The 19564-nt window shown below is 44.0% G+C and overlaps 1 protein-coding gene across 2 annotated transcripts in view; it reads left to right on the forward strand.

The window, feature by feature from the left end:
- Positions 1 to 19014, forward strand: part of LOC143785776 (putative methyltransferase DDB_G0268948) — a 109532-nt gene extending 90518 nt beyond the window's left edge. For both annotated transcript variants that reach the window (XM_077274899.1, XM_077274898.1), the window contains exon 7: positions 18762 to 19014. In XM_077274899.1, coding sequence (XP_077131014.1) covers positions 18762 to 18849 — 88 coding nt within the window. In that variant the 3' untranslated portion in view covers positions 18850 to 19014. The remainder of the gene's footprint in view (positions 1 to 18761) is intronic.
- Positions 19015 to 19564: the final 550 nt, after the last annotated feature.

Genomic DNA, 19564 nt, shown 5'->3' on the forward strand with positions numbered 1-19564 from the left:
TGGGGGATTTGGTTTGGTTGTCTTCTCGTTATGTTCGTATGAAGGTTTCCTCTCCTAAGTTTAAGCCTCGTTTCATCGGTCCTTATAAGATCTCTGAGAACCTCAATCCTGTGTCATTTCGTTTGGACCTCCCAGCATCTTTTGCCATCCATAATGTGTTCCATAGGTCATTGTTGCGGAGGTATGTGGTACCTGTGGTTCCTTCTGTTGATCCTCCTGCTCCGGTGTTGGTCGAGGGAGAATTGGAGTATGTGGTGAACATCTTGGATTCTCGTATTTCGAGACGGAAGCTTCAGTACTTGGTTAAATGGAAGGGCTATGGTCAGGAGGATAATTCCTGGGTTGTTGCCTCTGATGTCCATGCTGCCGATTTGGTTCGTGCCTTTCATTTGGCTCGTCCTGATCGGCCTGGGGGCTCTGGTGAGGGTTCGGTGACCCCTCCTCAAGGGGGGGGTACTGTTGTGAATTCCGTTCTCGGGCTCCCTCCTGTGGTCGTGAATGGTACTTTGTTGAGTTCTGTTCGTGGGCTCCCTCTGGTGGCTTTGAGTGATACTGCTGGTCTTTAGCTGGGCTCCAGCTGCCTCATTTTCTGCTATGCTGGCTGCCTATTTAACTCCACCTAGAGCTTTACTTGTTGCCAGCTGTCGTTGTATTCAGTATTGGTTCAGATCTCTTTGGGACTTCTCTTGTGACCTGTCTCCTCCAGGAGAAGCTAAGTTCTTTCTAGTTCATTTTTGCTCATTGCTTTGGAAAATGTTTCTCAGTATATGTTAAGTTCAGTCCAGCTTGCTTATATGCTATTTTCTTGCTAGCTGGAAGCTTTGGGGAGCAGAGTTGCTCCCTCACATCATGAGTCGGTGTGAGGGTCTTTTTGTATTCTCTGCGTGGATATTTTTGTAGTATTTTATACTGACTGCACAGTTCCCTTGCTATCTTCTTACTATTCAGTATTAGTGGGCCTCATTTGCTAAAACCTGTTTTCATTCCTATGTTTGTATTTTCCTCTCAACTCACCATCATTATTTGTGGGGGGCTGACTTTACTTTGGGGAAATTTCTCTGAGGCAAGTGAGGCTTTGTTTCTCTCTAGGGGTAGCTAGCTCTCAGGCTGTGAAGAGGCGTCTAGGGAGAGTTAGGTACGCTCCACGGCTGCCTATAGTCTGTGTGATAGGATCAGGGTTGCTGTCAGTAAAGTTCCCACATCCCCAGAGCTTGTCCTATATTTCTGGTTTACCTATCAGGTCATTCCTAGTGTTCCTAACCACCAGGTCCATAACAGAGATGGCCGGGATGGACTTTGTGGTGGGCTTACCCAAGTCTCGTAGCTGCACCATTATCTGGGTGACCACCAACCATTTTTCCAAACTGGTGCACTTGGTGCCTCTTCCACAGCTACCTTCTGCACGGGCTCTGGCAGCGTTGTTCATCAAGCATATCTTTTGCCTACACGGTATGCCGGACAAAATTGTCAGTGACATGGGTCCCCAGTTTGCGTCTCGATTCTGGAGAGAGCTTTGTCGTCTACTCAGTACTGAGTTGAATCTCTCCTCGGCTTATCCCGAGACGAATGGGTTGGTTGAGAGGGTCAACCAGACCCTGGTCACATATTTATGACATTTTGTTTCTGCCAGGCAGGATGACTGGGCATCCTTGCTACCGTGGGCAGAGTTTGCACTTAACAACGCTGTAGCCGACTCCACTAGTCAGACTCCATTCCTCCTAAATTACGGCCAGCATCCGCGTGTCCTTGTGCCCATGCCCATGTCTTCTGCTGACTCCAGGGTGGCAGACTGGGCTGTGGAGGCACGGGACATTTGGGACCACACTCAGGATGCCATTCGGGCCTCCAAGGAGAGAATGAGGACCTCCACCGATGCTCATTGGCGCCCCGCTCCGACCTTTGCTCCTGGCGACTTGATGTGGCTCTCCGCCTGTAACATCAGGCTGCGAGTTGAGTCCACTAAGTTTGCAACTCGCTACTTGGGTCCCTTCAAGGTCCTCGAACAGGTTAACCCTGTGGTTTACCGTTTGGCTCTTCCTCCATGCCTGGGTATCACCGACACATTTCATGTGTCCCTCTTGAAGCCCGTATACATGTCCCGGTTTTCAGAGTCATCTGCCGGGACATCGGGTTCGTCTACGGACTATTACGAGGTGAACGCTATTTTGGGGTGCAAGGTGGTACGTGGCAAAAAATTCTATTTGGTGGATTGGAAGGGTTATGGCCCAGAGGACAGGTCTTGATAGCCTGCTGAACACATTCGAGCTCCACAGCTCATTGCTGCCTTCGAGCATAGTGAGGTCCAAGGATTGGGGGGCCAATGTTAGGTCTCGAGATCCCGCCTCTGCACAGGGGGAATCTCGAACGATCTCTGCTGCGGTCTCCCATTCTTCTCCAGCCGCATTGGAGTCTGCTCAGTGGAGACATCGGTAGCTCAGGCTGATACTGGATGACTGGTAACTGCTGCCTTTCCAGCTTCTGCCATTGTAGCCATTACTGGGCAGCGGTGAGCAGACATGTTTGGGACTAAGTCCTGCTCTTCCCTTTCTGAGCATGCCTAGGGCAAGATCTCTCGTTGGAGATCAAGGTTCACATGCTTAGATACTGCAGCAAATCCCATTGGTCCTTTAGGAAGGTCCTGAAGCTGGTGTTCTTCTGTGACTGACTCCCATTGGTCCTTCTGGGAAGGTCTTGTTCTTGCTGCAGCTATAAAAGGTTTGCATGGCCACACGGCCATGTGCTAGTGTACATTTGGAATCGTGTGTGTGTGTGTGTTGATGAGTGCAAGTCGTTCTTTAAAATCATCTCCCTTGTGTATGACTGTTCACAAAAGGTGGATGCTTGCTGTCTAGCGCCCGACTAAGCTGTCAACACGAAGACACATGATACAGCGTCTATTCTGTAACCGCCAGTGCGGCGCCGAGTGCTTTCCTATCCCAAGTCTGGGTGGTTAGTGGCGTCTGCCAAAGCGGCACAGCATGCACTCTTGTGCTTTAAGTTATATTTTCTGTTACTTTGACACCCCAGTTGCGGTGTCGAGCGCAAGTGGTCTGAACGTACTCTAATCCTGTGTTTTGGGATAGAGTCCTGAGACTCCTTGCTTGCGCTCTTGGTGTGGTACCGCGGCCCTGTGATGCAACAGGGTTTGCTTCCTTCACACAGGGTGAAGTTAACCCGTGTGTGTATCCACATTGTACCCCCATTTAGTCCGTCATTACTCAGCAGCAGGTTCTATCTCTGCATTGTGGACCCCTGGCTGCGAACGCACCTTATACCATCTCTTATAATTTGGTGTGTTCCGCTAGCCCTAACAGAGGGATCTTATTTTCTGTATCAGAGGTAGAAAATTCCTTTGGTACAAGAATTCAGGATTGTTAGTGATATGTGTTCCCAGGTATTTAAGTTATTGAGCCACTTAAAATGAGTTATTTTCTGCAAATAATGTATATTTGGTGCCGCTGTAGATATGTTGAGAGCTTCATATTTTTAAAAATTAATTTTGAAATTAAAGTATACCGAAATGGTCAAAAATATCAAAGTTTAGGGAATGCTTTCTTAGGGTTGGTTATCATAAGTAACAAGTCATCAGCAATGACTGCTGCTGGATGTTCAGAATGTTTAATTGTTCTACCTTGTATATCAGGATCATGCCTGATCCCCATGCACCAGTGTATCCATAACCAGGATGAAGAGAGAAGGAGAGAGGACATCCCTGCGGTGTCCCATTCTGGATATCAAAGCTCTGTGAAAGAGTACCATTTATTCTTATTCTTGCAGAGGGGGAGGAATAAAGAGAAAGGTTGGCTTCAATAAATTTTGGCGGGAAGATAAGGGTTTAAAATTAACCAACGATTTTCTAATTTTTACAAAATTTGCAAAACTTTTTTTTTTCACCCTAAAGTGACTTTAAGGGGCCTATGTGACATAAAATAACCCCAAATGACACCATTCTAAAAATTGCACCCCTAAAGGTACTCAAAACCATACTCAAGAAGTTAATTAACCCTTCAGGAGCTTCACAGGAATTTTTGGAATGAGGAAGGAAAAAATAAACCATTTACTTTTCTTTCACAAAAATTTTCCTTTAGACCTCATTTTTTTTACTTTCGCAAGGGTAACAGGAGAAAATGGACCATACATTTTGTTGTGCAATTTCTCCTGAGCATGCCCATACCCCATATGTGGGGGAAATCGACTATTTGGGCATACAGTAGGGCTCGGAAGGGAAGGAGCGCCATGTCACTTCTTGAATATAAAATTTGCTGGCATATTTAGCAGCCACCATGTTATGTCTGGAGAGCCCCTGATGTGCATAAACAGTGGGGAAACTCCGAACAAGTGGCACCATTTTTCCCACAAAAATCTTTTTTTAGCTCCAAATTTTGTGTTTTCACAAGGGCAAAAGGGGAAAGTGAACCCCAAAGTTAGTTTTCAGTTTCTACTGAATTCACCGATGCCCCATATGTAGTCAAAAAATACTTTTGAGGCACAGTGCAAAGCTCAGAAGGGAAGTAGCGCCATATTACAGTGCAGATTTTGCTTCACTTGTTTAAGGGTGCCTTATTACATTGGCAGAGCCCCTGAGCTGCCAGAAAAGCAGACGATCACCCCCCCCAAAAAAAAAAAGAGATCCTATTGTACCAATGAAACCTCTAAATGAATAAATCTAGGGGTGCAGTGATTATACACAGGTTATTATACCATTGGGCAGTGAAGAAAAAAATAATTTACATTTTCAACACTAAGATTGTGTTAGCCCCAAATTTTACAATAAATTTTAACACTGGGAAATAGGTAAAAATGGCACCAAAATATGTCCCACAATTTCTGCTGAATGTAGAAATACCCCATATATGGTTGTACGGTACTACTTTGCCATACGGAGTGACTCAGGAGGGACTGTGAGCGATATTTGCCTCTTGGAGTGCAGATTTTCCTAGACTAGTTTACGGATTCCATATACAGAGCCCCTAATAGCTAGAAAAAGCAGAATCTCCCCTCAAATGACCACATTTTGGAAATTATACCCCTTTGGGAATTTATCTAGCGATGTAGTGATGATTTTGACTTCATGGGTGTTTTCAGAGACAAGCAGCAGTGGATGTTGCGGAGTGAAAATTTCAAACTGCCATTGTAATGACCAGTATGTTGCAGTCACCAATACATTATGCACAGCTCATGCTTCTGGAGATATGCACATGTAAATTAGCGGGCTGTCATCACTACAGAAATGACAAACACGTGGGCACTAAATGTGGTTTAGGCATACTGGGGCTCTGAATTTCTTTTGGGGAGCGAGTAGCCTTTGAACCTTTTCCAGAGCCTTTGCGCTACCAGTAACGTGGAAGCCCCCTATATTTCCATTAACAGTTGACAGATCTGTGTGGAGACTTGCTTTTTTTGTGGATTGAGTTAAAGCTTTTTTTGGGAACATGTTACATAACGTTTTGTGATCACATTTATCTGGCACTCTACGCTGACCACTTTTGGGTTTCCATCTAAATCTCTGTGATGTGATTCAGGTGAAACCCCCAAGGGATCCATTCACTATAATAAGGCAGCAGAGTTACTCTGGACTCTGGCCTCTAAAAAGGACACCACTGAACAAAGTGAACAAAACTGTGGCCAATGGTACTTTTATGAAATTTTAAAAAAGACTGACACCGCTGCATCACAGGTCCTATGGCGTCCACAGTGTCTCCATCTGCCTCATTATCGGGAATTTTCCATCAGCGGTTCTGTCTGAATCACTTATTTCAGAGATTTACATGGAAATCCTGGTGTAAGCACTCAGTGTAGAGTGCAAGACAAAAGTGCTGCGAGCCTTACTGTGATCTTTGGGAGGCAGAACGAAAAAATCAACAGCAGGTGAAAAATTGGTTTCATTTAATTTTTTTTACGCTGTGCCTCGTGTGGTATAAGTGATTAGGAGACTTTATTCTTCGGGTAGGTGCGATTACAGCAATACCATTTTTATGTCAGGTTTGGCTGCTGTCACACACTAAAAGACGCTTTTTACTGGGAAAACTAGTTTTTGCATCACCACATTTTGAGAGCTATAAATTTTCCATATTTTGGCCCCAGAGTTATGTGAGGGCTTGTTTTTTTGAGGGATGAGATGGTTTTTATTGGCAACATTTTCAGGCACATGAGATTTTTGATCACTTTCTAACCTGAGTTTTGGGAGACAGAATGAACAAAAAACCAGCAATTTTTTTTTTTTTTTTTTTTTTTTTTAATACTGTTCCACATGTGGTAAAATTGGTAACACCGCTTTATTCTTTGGGTCAGTAAGATTATAGCTATACCTCCTTTAAATCGTGGGTTGTTGTTAGTTTGTTTTTTTCTTAATGCGCTTTTACACAATAAAAACTTTTATACAAAAAATAATTTTGCATCGCATTATTCTGAGTGGTGTACACTGAGGGGGTTAACTAGTGGCAGTCTTATATAGCGGGTCGTTACAGATGCGGCGATAGCAAATATGTGTACTTTTTATTTTATTTATTGGAAAAATACATTTAGTTTTTTCTTTATTTAGGGTTTGTATTAAAAATATTTATACTTTAATATTCTTTTTTTTACATTGCCCCAGGATGGGACATCCCTGTAGTACATCACTTAGCTGATCTGACACTCCACTGCAGAGCATCAGATCAGGATCTGACAGGCAGGGCAGGAGGCTCACAAGCCACCTTCGCTGCAGGACCCGGAAGGACCCTGCGGCCATCTTGGGGCCGGAGTCTCCATGAATACCATCAGGACAACGCGATCACATCGTGTTGTCCTGATGGAAACACGCAGGGAGCCCTGTTGTGAATTCCGTTCTCGAACTCCCTCCTGTGGTCATGAATGGTACTTTGGCGAGTTCTGTCCATGAACTCCCTCTGGTGGCTGTGAGTGGAACTGCTGGTTCTTGAGTTTTCTTCCTCAGCTGCCCTCGTTTATGGCCAGGCTGGCTTCTCTATTTAACTCCACTCAGATCGTTACTCCATGCCAGCTGTCAATGTCTCAGTACTGGTTCAGATCTCTCTAGGATCTTTCTGATGACCTGTCTACTCCAGCAGAAGCTAAGTCCCTGCTAGTTCATTTGTTGTTCATTGTGTACTGAATATATTTCTTAGTACTTGCTAAGTTCTAGTCCAGCTTGCTATCATGATATTGCCTTGCTAGCTGGAAGCTCTGGGGTGCAGAGTGGCACCTCCGCACCGTGAGTCGGTGCGGGGGGTCTTTTTGCACACTCTGCGTGGTTTTTTTGTAGTTTTTGTGCTGACCGCATAGATTCCTTTACTATCCTCTGCTATTTAGTGAAGACTGGCCTCCTTTGCTAAAACCTGTTTCATTTCTGTGTTTGTGACTTTCCTCTTAACTCAGTCAATATTTGTGGGGGGCTGCCTTTTCCTTTCGGGAATTTCTCTGAGGCAAGGTAAGGCTTTATTTCCTATCTTTAGGGGTAGTTAGCTCTTAGGCTGTGAAGAGGCGTCTAGGGAGAGTTAGGTACGCTCCACGGCTATTTCTAGTGTGTGTGATAGGAGTAGGGTTTGTGGTCAGCAGAGATCCCACTTCCCAGAGCTTGTCCTGCCTTTTGGTTTAACCATCAGGTCATTCCAGGTGCTCCTAACCACCAGGTCCATAACAGAGCCCTCTCCCTGCGCTATGCCCCTTTTGGTTTAACCATCAAGTCATTCCAGGTGCTCCTAACCACCAGGTCCATAACAGAGCCCCCTCCCTGCGCTATGCCCCTCTGTTGCTGTCCCTACTGACAGTGGCATCAGAGCGGTTAAATGCCTGCGATCGGTGCTAGCACCAATCATGAGCATTGCTGCAGGGTGTCAGCTGTAACATACAGCTGACACCCACCCCCAATCGCCTCGGCGCTCAGCGTGAGGCTGCGCAATCTGTGCTCCATACTAGTACTGTGGTTTGGGGGAACGCACCTCCCGCAGAGCAGTACTAGTACGGTGGATGTCAGGAAGGGGTTAAATTTATTTCCAAAATTCAGGAGATCCTTTTGTGCCACTGAAGCTAAGGATTGTTTGTGTCTCCTACTAGTGTACTGATTTGGTGAAGTAGAGAGGAAATTTCGTCTTCTCTAGAATTTGTTATGTGAGAGCTTAATGCAATCAACTCACCTCAAATAACTGTTTTATGAGCTTCCCATATTACTGGGGCTGGGGGGCCAGATCCTTCATTATCTAGGAAGCATAAATCCAAGGTCTTGGTAATTTTTGGTAATATTTTAATCGCTATTTAACAAGGTTTCAGTTACCTCCACGTGAATTGATGCTGCGGGAGTGAGCATATGCTGAGTTCTAATAATATAGGTGCATGGTCTGATATCGTTATTGGTCCTATTGACATGGATTTGATCAGAGGTAGGAAGGAACTTTGAAGAAAGAGGTAGTCTAATTATGATATGTTGAGTGTGGATACGCGAAAAAGGTAAAATCCTTTATTGAGGGATTGGAAAGTCTCAATGTATCTATAAGATGTAGAGAATTTAGAGCAAAATTAATTTTCCCAAGGGCTCTCTGAGGAAAAAGTGGATATTCCAGTAAACATTCCAAAAAATGATTCAAAAAGGTGTTCAGGTCTCCAACTATTATAAGGCCTTCTTTGAATGACTCAAATGTCTCCAATGTTTTAGTAAGCCATCCTGACTGTCCCTGGTTTGGGACATAACGGTGAGTTTAACAGGTATTGGCAATAAACCCCTTGACAAATACATATCTGCCTCCTGCATCAGTCAGGCAAGTCCCTCAACGTGAAGGGCCAATTTTTGTGTGGGGCAATGCTGACCCCTTTAGATGCAGATGAGCTACAACTACTAAACCAAAGTGGAAATTTTGATCTAGAAAGTCAGGAGTGTGGCCTGACTTAAAGTGCATCTCTTGAATAAAGGCTATAAAAGTGCGATGTTTATTTAATAGATGGAGAACCTGACTAAATTTTGCTGGGGAATTGATGCGTTTCACGTTGAATGATGCTATCACAATGGTGTCAGAAGTGTTTTTAAAGCCATTTCATTTTTTTTTAAAGAAAAAGTCCTCAGAATATATGTCCAACAGTCTAGGTACAAAAACAACTTGTAAAACACATCAAACATAACAACATTAACAATATACAACTTGTCTGCCACCATTTGGGATAATTCCCCCCCCCCCCACACACTCTGTTGCAGATAAGTCACTTCAGGTGATGATACCTTCAATAAATGAAAGTGAGAGACCGCAAAACAAATATATAAAGGTTAATATAACCTACTAACAAATTTTTCTCAGATATAAACAGTTCTTAAAAGTGGGAAACAGGACAAGTCCTTAGCTAAAGGCCCAAGGAAAAGAATGGTTTGGAATCTCTGGTTCTCATGGAGGGAGGTTTCTTGGCAGTTGTCCTCTAGCCTTGGGTGAAGTTCTCATTCCCTGCAACGACCATTTTTCAGACCTCTGTAGTTGAGGAAAGGTGAGGTTGGCATCTAAAGGCATTCAGGAAGGAATATAAATTTGTTGAATTCCTAGTAAACCCCATGAAGTTTGGAGGTCCTCTGGGGTTCGTATGAAGACTTGCTTGCCTTCTGTCATAACTGCATGGCCAAACGGATAGAGCCATCTATATATAAATATAATCTAAAATGTACTATCTGCGCTGGATGCGGATTTTAACCCCATACGAGGGCCAAAGATTGGCGAAATAACAATTAAATTGCCAAAAACACTGACCACAATATGTACAAAAAAAAAAAAAAAACGATTAATGAGTGTTGCTTATAAGTACTCAGCCACTGGTATGGTAACAAACAGCAAAGTACCAACCTGCAGCCTGAAAATAGTACAGCCGATATTGAGGGAAATGACAAAAACGTCCAGTAGCAATTACCTGGTGCAGATGGAATGATAGTGCAAGGTCCTTTGTTGTTCAGTCCGTCTGTATTGCAACTGAATCCCACCGCAGTAAGTCTTGTGTGATGCGATGTTATTTCCCCAATCTTTGGCCCTCGTATGGGGTTAAAATCCGCATCCAGCGCAGATGGTACATTTTAGATTATATTTATAGACATTTATACAGAGGGTGGTACTGTATTAATATCTGCTGCAGGACGCACTCGGTCTGAAGCGCTACTGGCATCTATATACTTACCATCTATACATAAGCTTGTTTGCACGCAAGACGTCCAGTAGCATCTTGATTTTCCTCCTTTTCAGCAGAGTAGAGGCCACTATGTCTTGGAAAATATGTATTGGATTGCTGTCATAAGATATTGGGGAAATTTCTCTCATTTTTATTTAGGATGCCTGAGGTGTCCACATAGCTCAGAAGACCACAAACTATGTCTCTTGGAGGGTCTGAGGTTTTAGGTTTGGGCCTCAGGGCTCTATGTACCCTTTCGATAATATTTTTTTTAGCCCTTTCAGGACCCACTATGGAGGCGAATATTTCTGTAGTGATTTTCTTTAGAGTATTTGGAGCATATGATTCTGGGACCCCCTTTAATCTTAGATTTTTGCACCTGCTCCTATTCTCCTGATCTTCTATGGCCAGCATATCAGAGTTCAGATGGTGTTTTTGTTTGTCCTTTTGGTTTTTCAAGGTTTCCGAAACGTCTAGCAGGTCAGTTTGCACAGATTCAAAGGTTTCAACCCTGTGACCCACCTGCTTTAGATCTGACTTAAGCCCAACCATTTCCTGCAATAGTGGTTGCATTGCCTGCAAGAATGTGGTGTGTTTTTTTTTTTTTTTTGTTTTTTTTCTCTAAAGAATGATCTGGAAATCCGTGCAGGGGCTAGTGCGTGGGAGTCTGAATCTGAGTCAACATTACTAGAATCCGTGTCAGTTGCTAAGGCTTGAGTTGACAGCTTTGAAGGCTTTTGAGTAGGCAACTTCTTTTTATAGAAACTTGTGGAGGTCACCTTGTTAGTAAGGAACTAGAGTGCTCTCAAGATCTTTAACATGCTCCTTATTTCTTTTAACCATTTTGAAATATCAATGATTAGCGTGTGTCATGATCTCTGCAGGCAGAGATCATAGCAAGCCTATAGAGGGACAAGCTCTCGGAAGATGGAACTATACTGACCATGAACTAAGCCTGCCGCGCAACTAGAAATAGCCAGGTAGCATTTCCTATTTATCGCTAGATGCCCAGCTCTGGCCTAAGACCTAAATAGCTAGCAGAGGGAAATATAAGACCTGGCTCACCTCTAGAGAAATATTCCAAAGAAGACAGTAGCCCCCCACATATAATGACGGTGAGTTCAGATGAAACAACAAACGCAGCAGGAAAATAGTCTTAGTGTTTTTCTGCTGACCATGAAAGTATACTATCTGTCTTCTGCTATTTAGTAAGCGGACCTCAAATTTGCTAACAAAACACCATCCAGAGATTACCTTAAACTCTGGCATTAACTCATAACGCCAGAGTAGCAATCCCTGATCAACGAGAGCTTTCCAGACACAGTAACAAAACTTCAGCTGTGAACTGGAACAAATAGGCAAAACAAAACATGGACAAAAGTCCAACTTATCTAGTAGTTGTCTAGAAGCAGGAACAAGCACTGAGAGGCATCAGATAACATTGTTGACCGGCAAGAAACCACCAGAGAAATGAGCTTAAATAGCGACACCCACTACTGATGGAATCAGGTGAAACAGGAAAGAGGATGACAAGTCCAATTCCACAAGCGGCCACCGGGGGAGCCCAGAATCCAAATTCACAACAGTACCCCCCCCTCAAGGAGGGGGCACCGAACCCTCACCAGATCCACCAGGGCGACCAGGATGAGCCCTATGGAAGGCACGAACAAGATCAGAAGCATGAACATCAGATGCATTGACCCAAGAATTATTCTCCTGGCCGTAACCCTTCCAGTTGACCAGATACTGGAGTTTCCGTCTGGAAACACGAGAGTCCAAAATTTTCTCCACAACGTACTCCAACTCACCCTCAACCAACACCGGAGCAGGAGGCTCAACTGAAGGTACAACAGGTACCTCATACCTGCGCAATAACGACCGATGAAAAACGTTATGAATGGAAAAGGACGCAGGGAGGTCCAAACGGAAAGAAACAGGATTAAGAATCTCCAATATTCTATAAGGGCCGATGAACCGAGGTCTAAACTTAGGAGAAGAGACCCTCATAGGGACAAAACGAGAAGACAACCACACTAAATCTCCAACACAAAGCCGAGAACCAACACGACGATGACGGTTGGCAAAACGCTGAGTCTTCTCCTGGGACAACTTCAAATTGTCCATAACCTGTCCCCAGATGTGATGCAATCTCTCCACCACCGCATCCACTCCAGGACAATCCGAGGATTCCACCTGACCGGAGGAAAATCGAGGGTGAAACCCCGAATTACAGAAAAACGGGGACACCAAGGTGGAAGAACTGGCCCGATTATTGAGGGCGAACTCTGCCAATGGCAAAAAAGCAACCCAATCATCCTGGTCAGCAGAGACAAAACACCTCAGATATGTCTCAAGGGTCTGATTAGTCCGCTCGGTCTGGCCATTAGTCTGAGGGTGAAAAGCAGATGAAAAAGACAAATCTATGCCCATCCTAGCACAGAATGCCCGCCAAAATCTAGACACAAATTGGGTACCTCAGTCAGAAACAATATTCTCAGGAATACCGTGCAATCGGACAACATTCTGAAAAAACAGAGGAACCAACTCAGAAGAAGAAGGCAACTTGGGCAGAGGAACCAAATGGACCATTTTAGAGAAACGGTCACAGACCACCCAGATGACAGACATCTTCTGGGAAACAGGCAGATCTGAAATAAAATCCATCGAGATGTGTGTCCAAGGCCTCTTAGGAATAGGCAAGGGCAACAGCAGTCCGCTAGCCCGAGAACTACAAGACTTGGCCCGAGCACAAACGTCACATGACTGCACAAAGACTCGCACATCTCGTGACAGAGAAGGCCACCAGAAGGATCTTGCCACCAAATCCCTTGTACCAAAAATTCCGGGATGACCTACCAATGCAGAAGAATGTACCTCAGAGATGACTCTGCTGGTCCAATCATCCGGAACAAACAGTCTATCAGGCGGACAACGATCCGGTCTATCCGCCTGAAACTCTTGCAAGGACCGCCGCAGATCAGGAGAAACGGCCGACAAAATTACTCCCTCCCTAAGGATACCTGTGGGTTCAGAATTACCAGGAGAGTCCGGGTCAAAACTCCTAGAAAGGGCATCTGCCTTAACATTCTTAGAACCCGGTAGGTATGACACCACAAAATTAAAGCGAGAAAAAAATAAAGACCAGCGCGCCTGTCTAGGATTCAGGCGTCTGGCAGTCTCAAGATAAATCAAATTTTTGTGGTCAGTCAATACCACCACCTGATGCCTAGCCCCCTCGAGCCAATGGCGCCACTCCTCAAACGCCCACTTCATGGCCAAAAGCTCCCGATTCCCAACATCATAATTCCGCTCTGCGGGCGAAAATTTGCGAGAAAAGAAGGCACAAGGCCTAATGACGGAGCAGTCGGAACCTTTCTGCGACAACACTGCCCCAGCTCCGATCTCCGAAGCGTCAACCTCAACCTGAAAAGGCAGATTCACATCAGGCTGACGCAACACAGGGGCAGAGGCAAAACGGCGCTTAAGCTCCTGAAAGGCCTCTACAGCATGAGGGGACCAATTAGCAACATCAGCGCCTTGTCTGGTCAAATCAGTCAGTGGTTTAACGACATCCGAAAAACCAGCAATAAATCGGCGGTAAAAGTTGGCAAAGCCCAAAAATCTCTGAAGACCCTTAAGAGAGGAGGGCTGAGTCCAGTCACAAATAGCTTGCACCTTGACGGGATCCATCTCAATGGAAGAGGGAGAAAAAATATACCCCAAAAAGGAAATTTTCTGGACCCCAAAAACGCACTTAGACCCCTTCACACATAAAGAATTAGACCGCAGAACCTGAAAAACTCTCCTGACCTGCTGGACATGAGAGTCCCAGTCATCAGAAAAAATCAGAATATCATCCAGATATATTATCATAAATTTATCCAGAAAATCGCGGAAAATATCATGCATAAAAGACTGGAAAACTGAAGGGGCATTAGAAAGACCAAAAGGCATGACCAAATACTCAAAGTGGCCCTCGGGCGTATTAAATGCGGTCTTCCACTCATCCCCCTGCCTGATCCGCACCAAATTATACGCCCCACGAAGATCAATTTTAGAGAACCACTTAGCACCCTCTATACGAGCAAACAAATCAGTAAGCAATGGCAATGGGTATTGATACTTAACAGTGATCTTATTCAGAAGCCGATAATCAATACATGGTCTCAAAGAGCCGTCTTTTTTTGAGACAAAGAAAAACCCAGCTCCCAAGGGAGAAGAAGATGGACGAATATGTCCCTTTTCCAAAGACTCCTTTATATATTCCCGCATAGCAGCATGTTCCGGCACAGACAAATTAAACAAACGACCCTTTGGATATTTACAACCCGGTATCAAATCTATGGCACAATCGCACTCACGGTGCGGAGGTAACGACCCAAGCTTGGGTTCGTCAAAGACGTCTTGATAATCAGAGAGGAACTCAGGGACTTCAGAGGGAATGGACGACGAAATAGAAACCAAAGGTACGTCCCCATGAATACCCTTACATCCCCAGCTCAACACAGACATAGCTCTCCAGTCCAAGACTGGGTTGTGAGACTGCAACCATGGCAATCCCAGTACCAAATCGTCATGTAAATTATACAGCACCAGGAAACGAATAATCTCCTGGTGATCCGGATTGATACGCATGGTTACTTGTGTCCAGTATTGTGGTTTATTATTAGCCAATGGGGTGGAGTCAATCCCTTTCAGAGGAATAAGAGTCTCCAAAGGCTCTAAATCAAAACCACAACGATTGGCAAAGGACCAATCCATAAGACTCAGAGCGGCGCCAGAGTCAACATAGGCGTCCGTGGCAATGGATGACAAAGAGCAAATCAGGGTTACAGACAAAATAAACTTAGACTGAATGGTGCCAATGGAAACAGACTTATCAAGCTTCTTTGTACGCCTAGAGCATGCCGATATAACATGAGTAGAATCCCCACAATAGAAACACAATCCATTCTTCCGTCTAAAATTCTGTCGCTCGCTCCTGGACAGAATTCTATCACACTGCATACTTTCTGGCGTCTTTTCCATAGACACCGCCAGATGGTGCACCGGTTTGCGCTCCCGCAGACGCCTATCAATCTGAATAGCCATTGTCATGGACTCATTCAGACCTGCAGGCAAAGGGAACCCCACCATAACATCCTTAACGGCATCAGAGAGACCTTCTCTGAAAGTTGCCGCCAAGGCGCACTCATTCCACTGAGTAAGCACAGACCATTTACGGAATTTTTGGCAGAAAACCTCAGCTTCGTCTTGCCCCTGAGATAGTGCCATCAAAGTTTTTTCTGCCTGAAGTTCCAAATGAGGTTCCTCATAAAGCAAGCCCAAGGCCAGAAAAAACGCATCCACATCGCATAACGCAGGATCCCCTGCTGGCAATGAGAAGGCCCAATCTTGAGGGTCACCCCTGAGCAAGGAAATCACAATCCTAACCTGCTGAGCAGGGTCTCCAGCTGAACGAGACTTCAGGGACAAATAAAGCTTACAATTATTTCGGAAATTCTGGAAGCTAGCTCTATTCCCTGTGAAGAACTCCGGCAAAGGAATTCTCGGCTCAGATACCGGAGCATGTACCACAAAATCTTGTAAATTTTGTACTTTCGTGATGAGATTATTCAAACCCGCAGTTACACTCTGGAGATCCATTATTGTCAGGTGCACACAGAGCATACAGAGATTAGGAGGAGAGAGAGAAAAAAGACTGCAGCAAGGCAGACTGGAGGAAAAAAAAAAAAAAAAAAAAAAGATTCCAGCAGACTTCTTATAACTCTCCTTTCTCAACCTGGGTCTTTAACACTTTATTGGCCGGTCAAACTGTCATGATCTCTGCAGGCAGAGATCATAGCAAGCCTATAGAGGGACAAGCTCTCGGAAGATGGAACTATACTGACCATGAACTAAGCCTGCCGCGCAACTAGAAATAGCCAGGTAGCATTTCCTATTTATCGCTAGATGCCCAGCTCTGGCCTAAGACCTAAATAGCTAGCAGAGGGAAATATAAGACCTGGCTCACCTCTAGAGAAATATTCCAAAGAAGACAGTAGCCCCCCACATATAATGACGGTGAGTTCAGATGAAACAACAAACGCAGCAGGAAAATAGTCTTAGCAAATTTGAGGTCCGCTTACTAAATAGCAGAAGACAGATAGTATACTTTCATGGTCAGCAGAAAAACACTAACAAAACACCATCCAGAGATTACCTTAAACTCTGGCATTAACTCATAACGCCAGAGTAGCAATCCCTGATCAACGAGAGCTTTCCAGACACAGTAACAAAACTTCAGCTGTGAACTGGAACAAATAGGCAAAACAAAACATGGACAAAAGTCCAACTTATCTAGTAGTTGTCTAGAAGCAGGAACAAGCACTGAGAGGCATCAGATAACATTGTTGACCGGCAAGAAACCACCAGAGAAATGAGCTTAAATAGCGACACCCACTACTGATGGAATCAGGTGAAACAGGAAAGAGGATGACAAGTCCAATTCCACAAGCGGCCACCGGGGGAGCCCAGAATCCAAATTCACAACAAGCGTGTGAGAAATATCACCACCTCTTCATATTTTAGTTTTAAATTGGCATCTTAAGCATGGAGGTCAGTTTGCCTTTGTTGATAAAGATGGTTCCCAAGCTTTAGATCTGAGATTTACTGTCTCCACAATTGGGTTGTAAGAGATGAGTCTTTAATATATGTAGTTTTGTAGTTGCTGGCAGAAAGAGCAATAATGTCTTATTGCTTATAATGTTAGTTTTGGTGGATCAATATTGTATTGGGATTACAGCTCCATGAAAGAACAGAACGTCAGTGTTATCTTTTGTAATTTGAATTGATATCTGAGAGGAAAAACTGATCCAACACAGAAAATGATTGATGTTTACCAGTATATCAATATAATCATGTAAGAGCGTGTTCCAGTGTATAAGATTTATACTTTTTGTCTCTTTGATGTATTAATAGTGACCTGTGCTGTGAACAGAAGAAATTTCTATTTATGCCTGTTTCTGCCATTTTGAGAGGAAGCATATTTCTGAAACTGGTGCCAAAATTTAGTAGCAAAGTAGCAAAGCTAATGCTTTGTTGAAAAGACTTTGAAAAGCACTGTGGTGTTTTAGTGCTAAAACATGTTGACTCTGGGTCAGAATAGGCAGTAAGATAGAGCAGTGGGGGAGGAAGGCTGTAGGAGTGGTGCAGCTGTCACTTCCAGTATTTTACAAAATGGTGGATTTTAGTGCCCAACAAGTTATGGGAGATGTGCCTCCACCAGCAACAAAAATAAAGCGTAATAGATGCTCATAGGCAGAGGGCATCGGTAGTTTACAGACTGCCTGTGTTGGCTATGAGCAGGCTGAGGGGCCTTTACCAGAGGTCACTGCAGCTCCTGTTGCTGGGGAATCCCCTACCTCCACTCCTGTGTTTAGTCACATGCCCTCTCCTCTGCGATGAATAGATGTTGCACAGACTCCCCTACACTCTCGGATCTCAGCTCACCCTTCCCAGCAGACCAGGAGTTTCTTCCAGGTTAGTTTCTCCTGCAGGGATGGAAATGTCAGTTTCCTTCTCCTGTGGGCCCCCAATGTTGTTGGTCCTCCAATCTCCTCTGCTCCACTGCAATTGTCACAGCAGGATTCTTCTCATTCCCTGTACAAGCAGGGGAACTCGGCAAGAGAGCTAAAGTGGCTAGAATCAATTTTTAAAGTCTGAAAATTTAGCATTTTTTAAAGCCTAGGAGTAGGAGCTCATGCAAGAAGTGACCTCTCCCGTTTGTACCAAGACCATGCCCCCCTATCAGTATATATGAGTGTAGGAAGAAACCAAAGTACTTGGGGAAACCCAGGGAAACAGAGAGAACATAAAAACTCCTTGCAGTTGTCCTTGGGATTTGTACCACAGCACTGTGAAGCAACAGTGCTAACCACTGAGACACCATGCTGTCTGATAATATAAAATGGGATGAATATTTAGCAAGCAAATGTCCTTATTTATGACAAAATTAAACCACACAAAGTAAAATTCATGATGTCCTTGGAAGGAAGTGCATTAGGCCATTTACAGTGTGTACCAACACTCTTGTGAACTACCCACCAACTTAAAGCACTGCCAGGTCTGACACTAAAGGATTGCAGTTACTCTGTGACTGCAGACTTGTGAATCCTCACATTGTGCATGCTGTGAGGATTTTCCGGTGTCAGAGCCGGGAACGGCGATCAAGTGACCACAGGCATATGCTATGCATATTCCAGCCAAAGCCTTGACCAAATTGCTTCAGCCTCGCTCATTACACTTGCGTTGCGTGAGGACATGCCTGTTTAGTCAAATTGTGGCCGAGAGAATGCATATCGCATAAATGCAGGAGAATCCTCGCAGTGCTCACTATGTGAGGATTCAAAGTCTGCAGTCCCATAGTGACTGCCGATACTTTTAGTTTTAGACTAGACCACACTTTTAAAACGCCTGCATCTGACAATGTACAGATGCAGAATCATCCAACTGTATAACTTTGTGCCAAATAACTTCTAAAAGCTTTTTGTAGCAACAGTATGACGTTTAGTAAGCACTCATTACTCATAAACCTTAAAAGAAAAAGGAATTTACCACATTTCTATCATGTTCTTGAATTAACCTTGTTACAGATTCCGAGAGATACTTGGAGAAGAGGCGGATTCTGCCAGAATTAACCTGAAGATAAAATATTACGGTGTCCTTGCTTGCAAGAATTAACATAGAGATCTGTTCCAGCCACATATTCATAGTAGTGTGGTGTTTTGTGTTGTGCTTTATGTTAATTCTCTAAAATATGTAAATGTAATGTCATTAAGAATAACTTCATAAACTACTAACCCATGTAGTGTAAGTCTTTCATAAATAAAGTGTCCGGTTTCAGCATTTCTGCAATAACAATGTTTTTTTTTTTTCTTGTGTATTAGTTGTTGTAAATTTTAGAATGTTTAGGGAAAAATATAACTGCACGTTTTAAACTTGGTATCACTATTGCTATCACGGAAAATAATGCAAACAAAATTAATACTGGCATCAGTTTTTTTTGTTTGTTTTGTTTTTATTTGGCAAAGAAATTTTCCAAAACTTGTTCTAGTGCTAGATAGGCCCACAAAGCCATTTCAGACATCTTAATATATATACTTACCTTGTAATGTCCTCACATCCTGTTCCGTCCAGATGTGTCTGGATCCCAGAATTCCAAGCGGCAGAAATTCACCGACCTCCACATTGGGACACCCAAGTGATGGGTGTCTTAATATGGAAACTACTGGTGGTACCAGCCTCTTGCGAGATGCCACCAGTGGAACACACACACACAATCACACTCACACTCACACACACACACACACACACGCACTCTCTCTCTCTCTCTCTCTCTCTCTCTCTCTCTCTCTCTCTCTCTCTCTCTCTCTCTCTCTCTCTCTCTCTCTCTCTC

The sequence above is a fragment of the Ranitomeya variabilis genome, chromosome 7, assembly GCF_051348905.1.
Source record: "Ranitomeya variabilis isolate aRanVar5 chromosome 7, aRanVar5.hap1, whole genome shotgun sequence".
Classification (NCBI taxonomy): Eukaryota; Metazoa; Chordata; class Amphibia; order Anura; family Dendrobatidae; genus Ranitomeya; species Ranitomeya variabilis.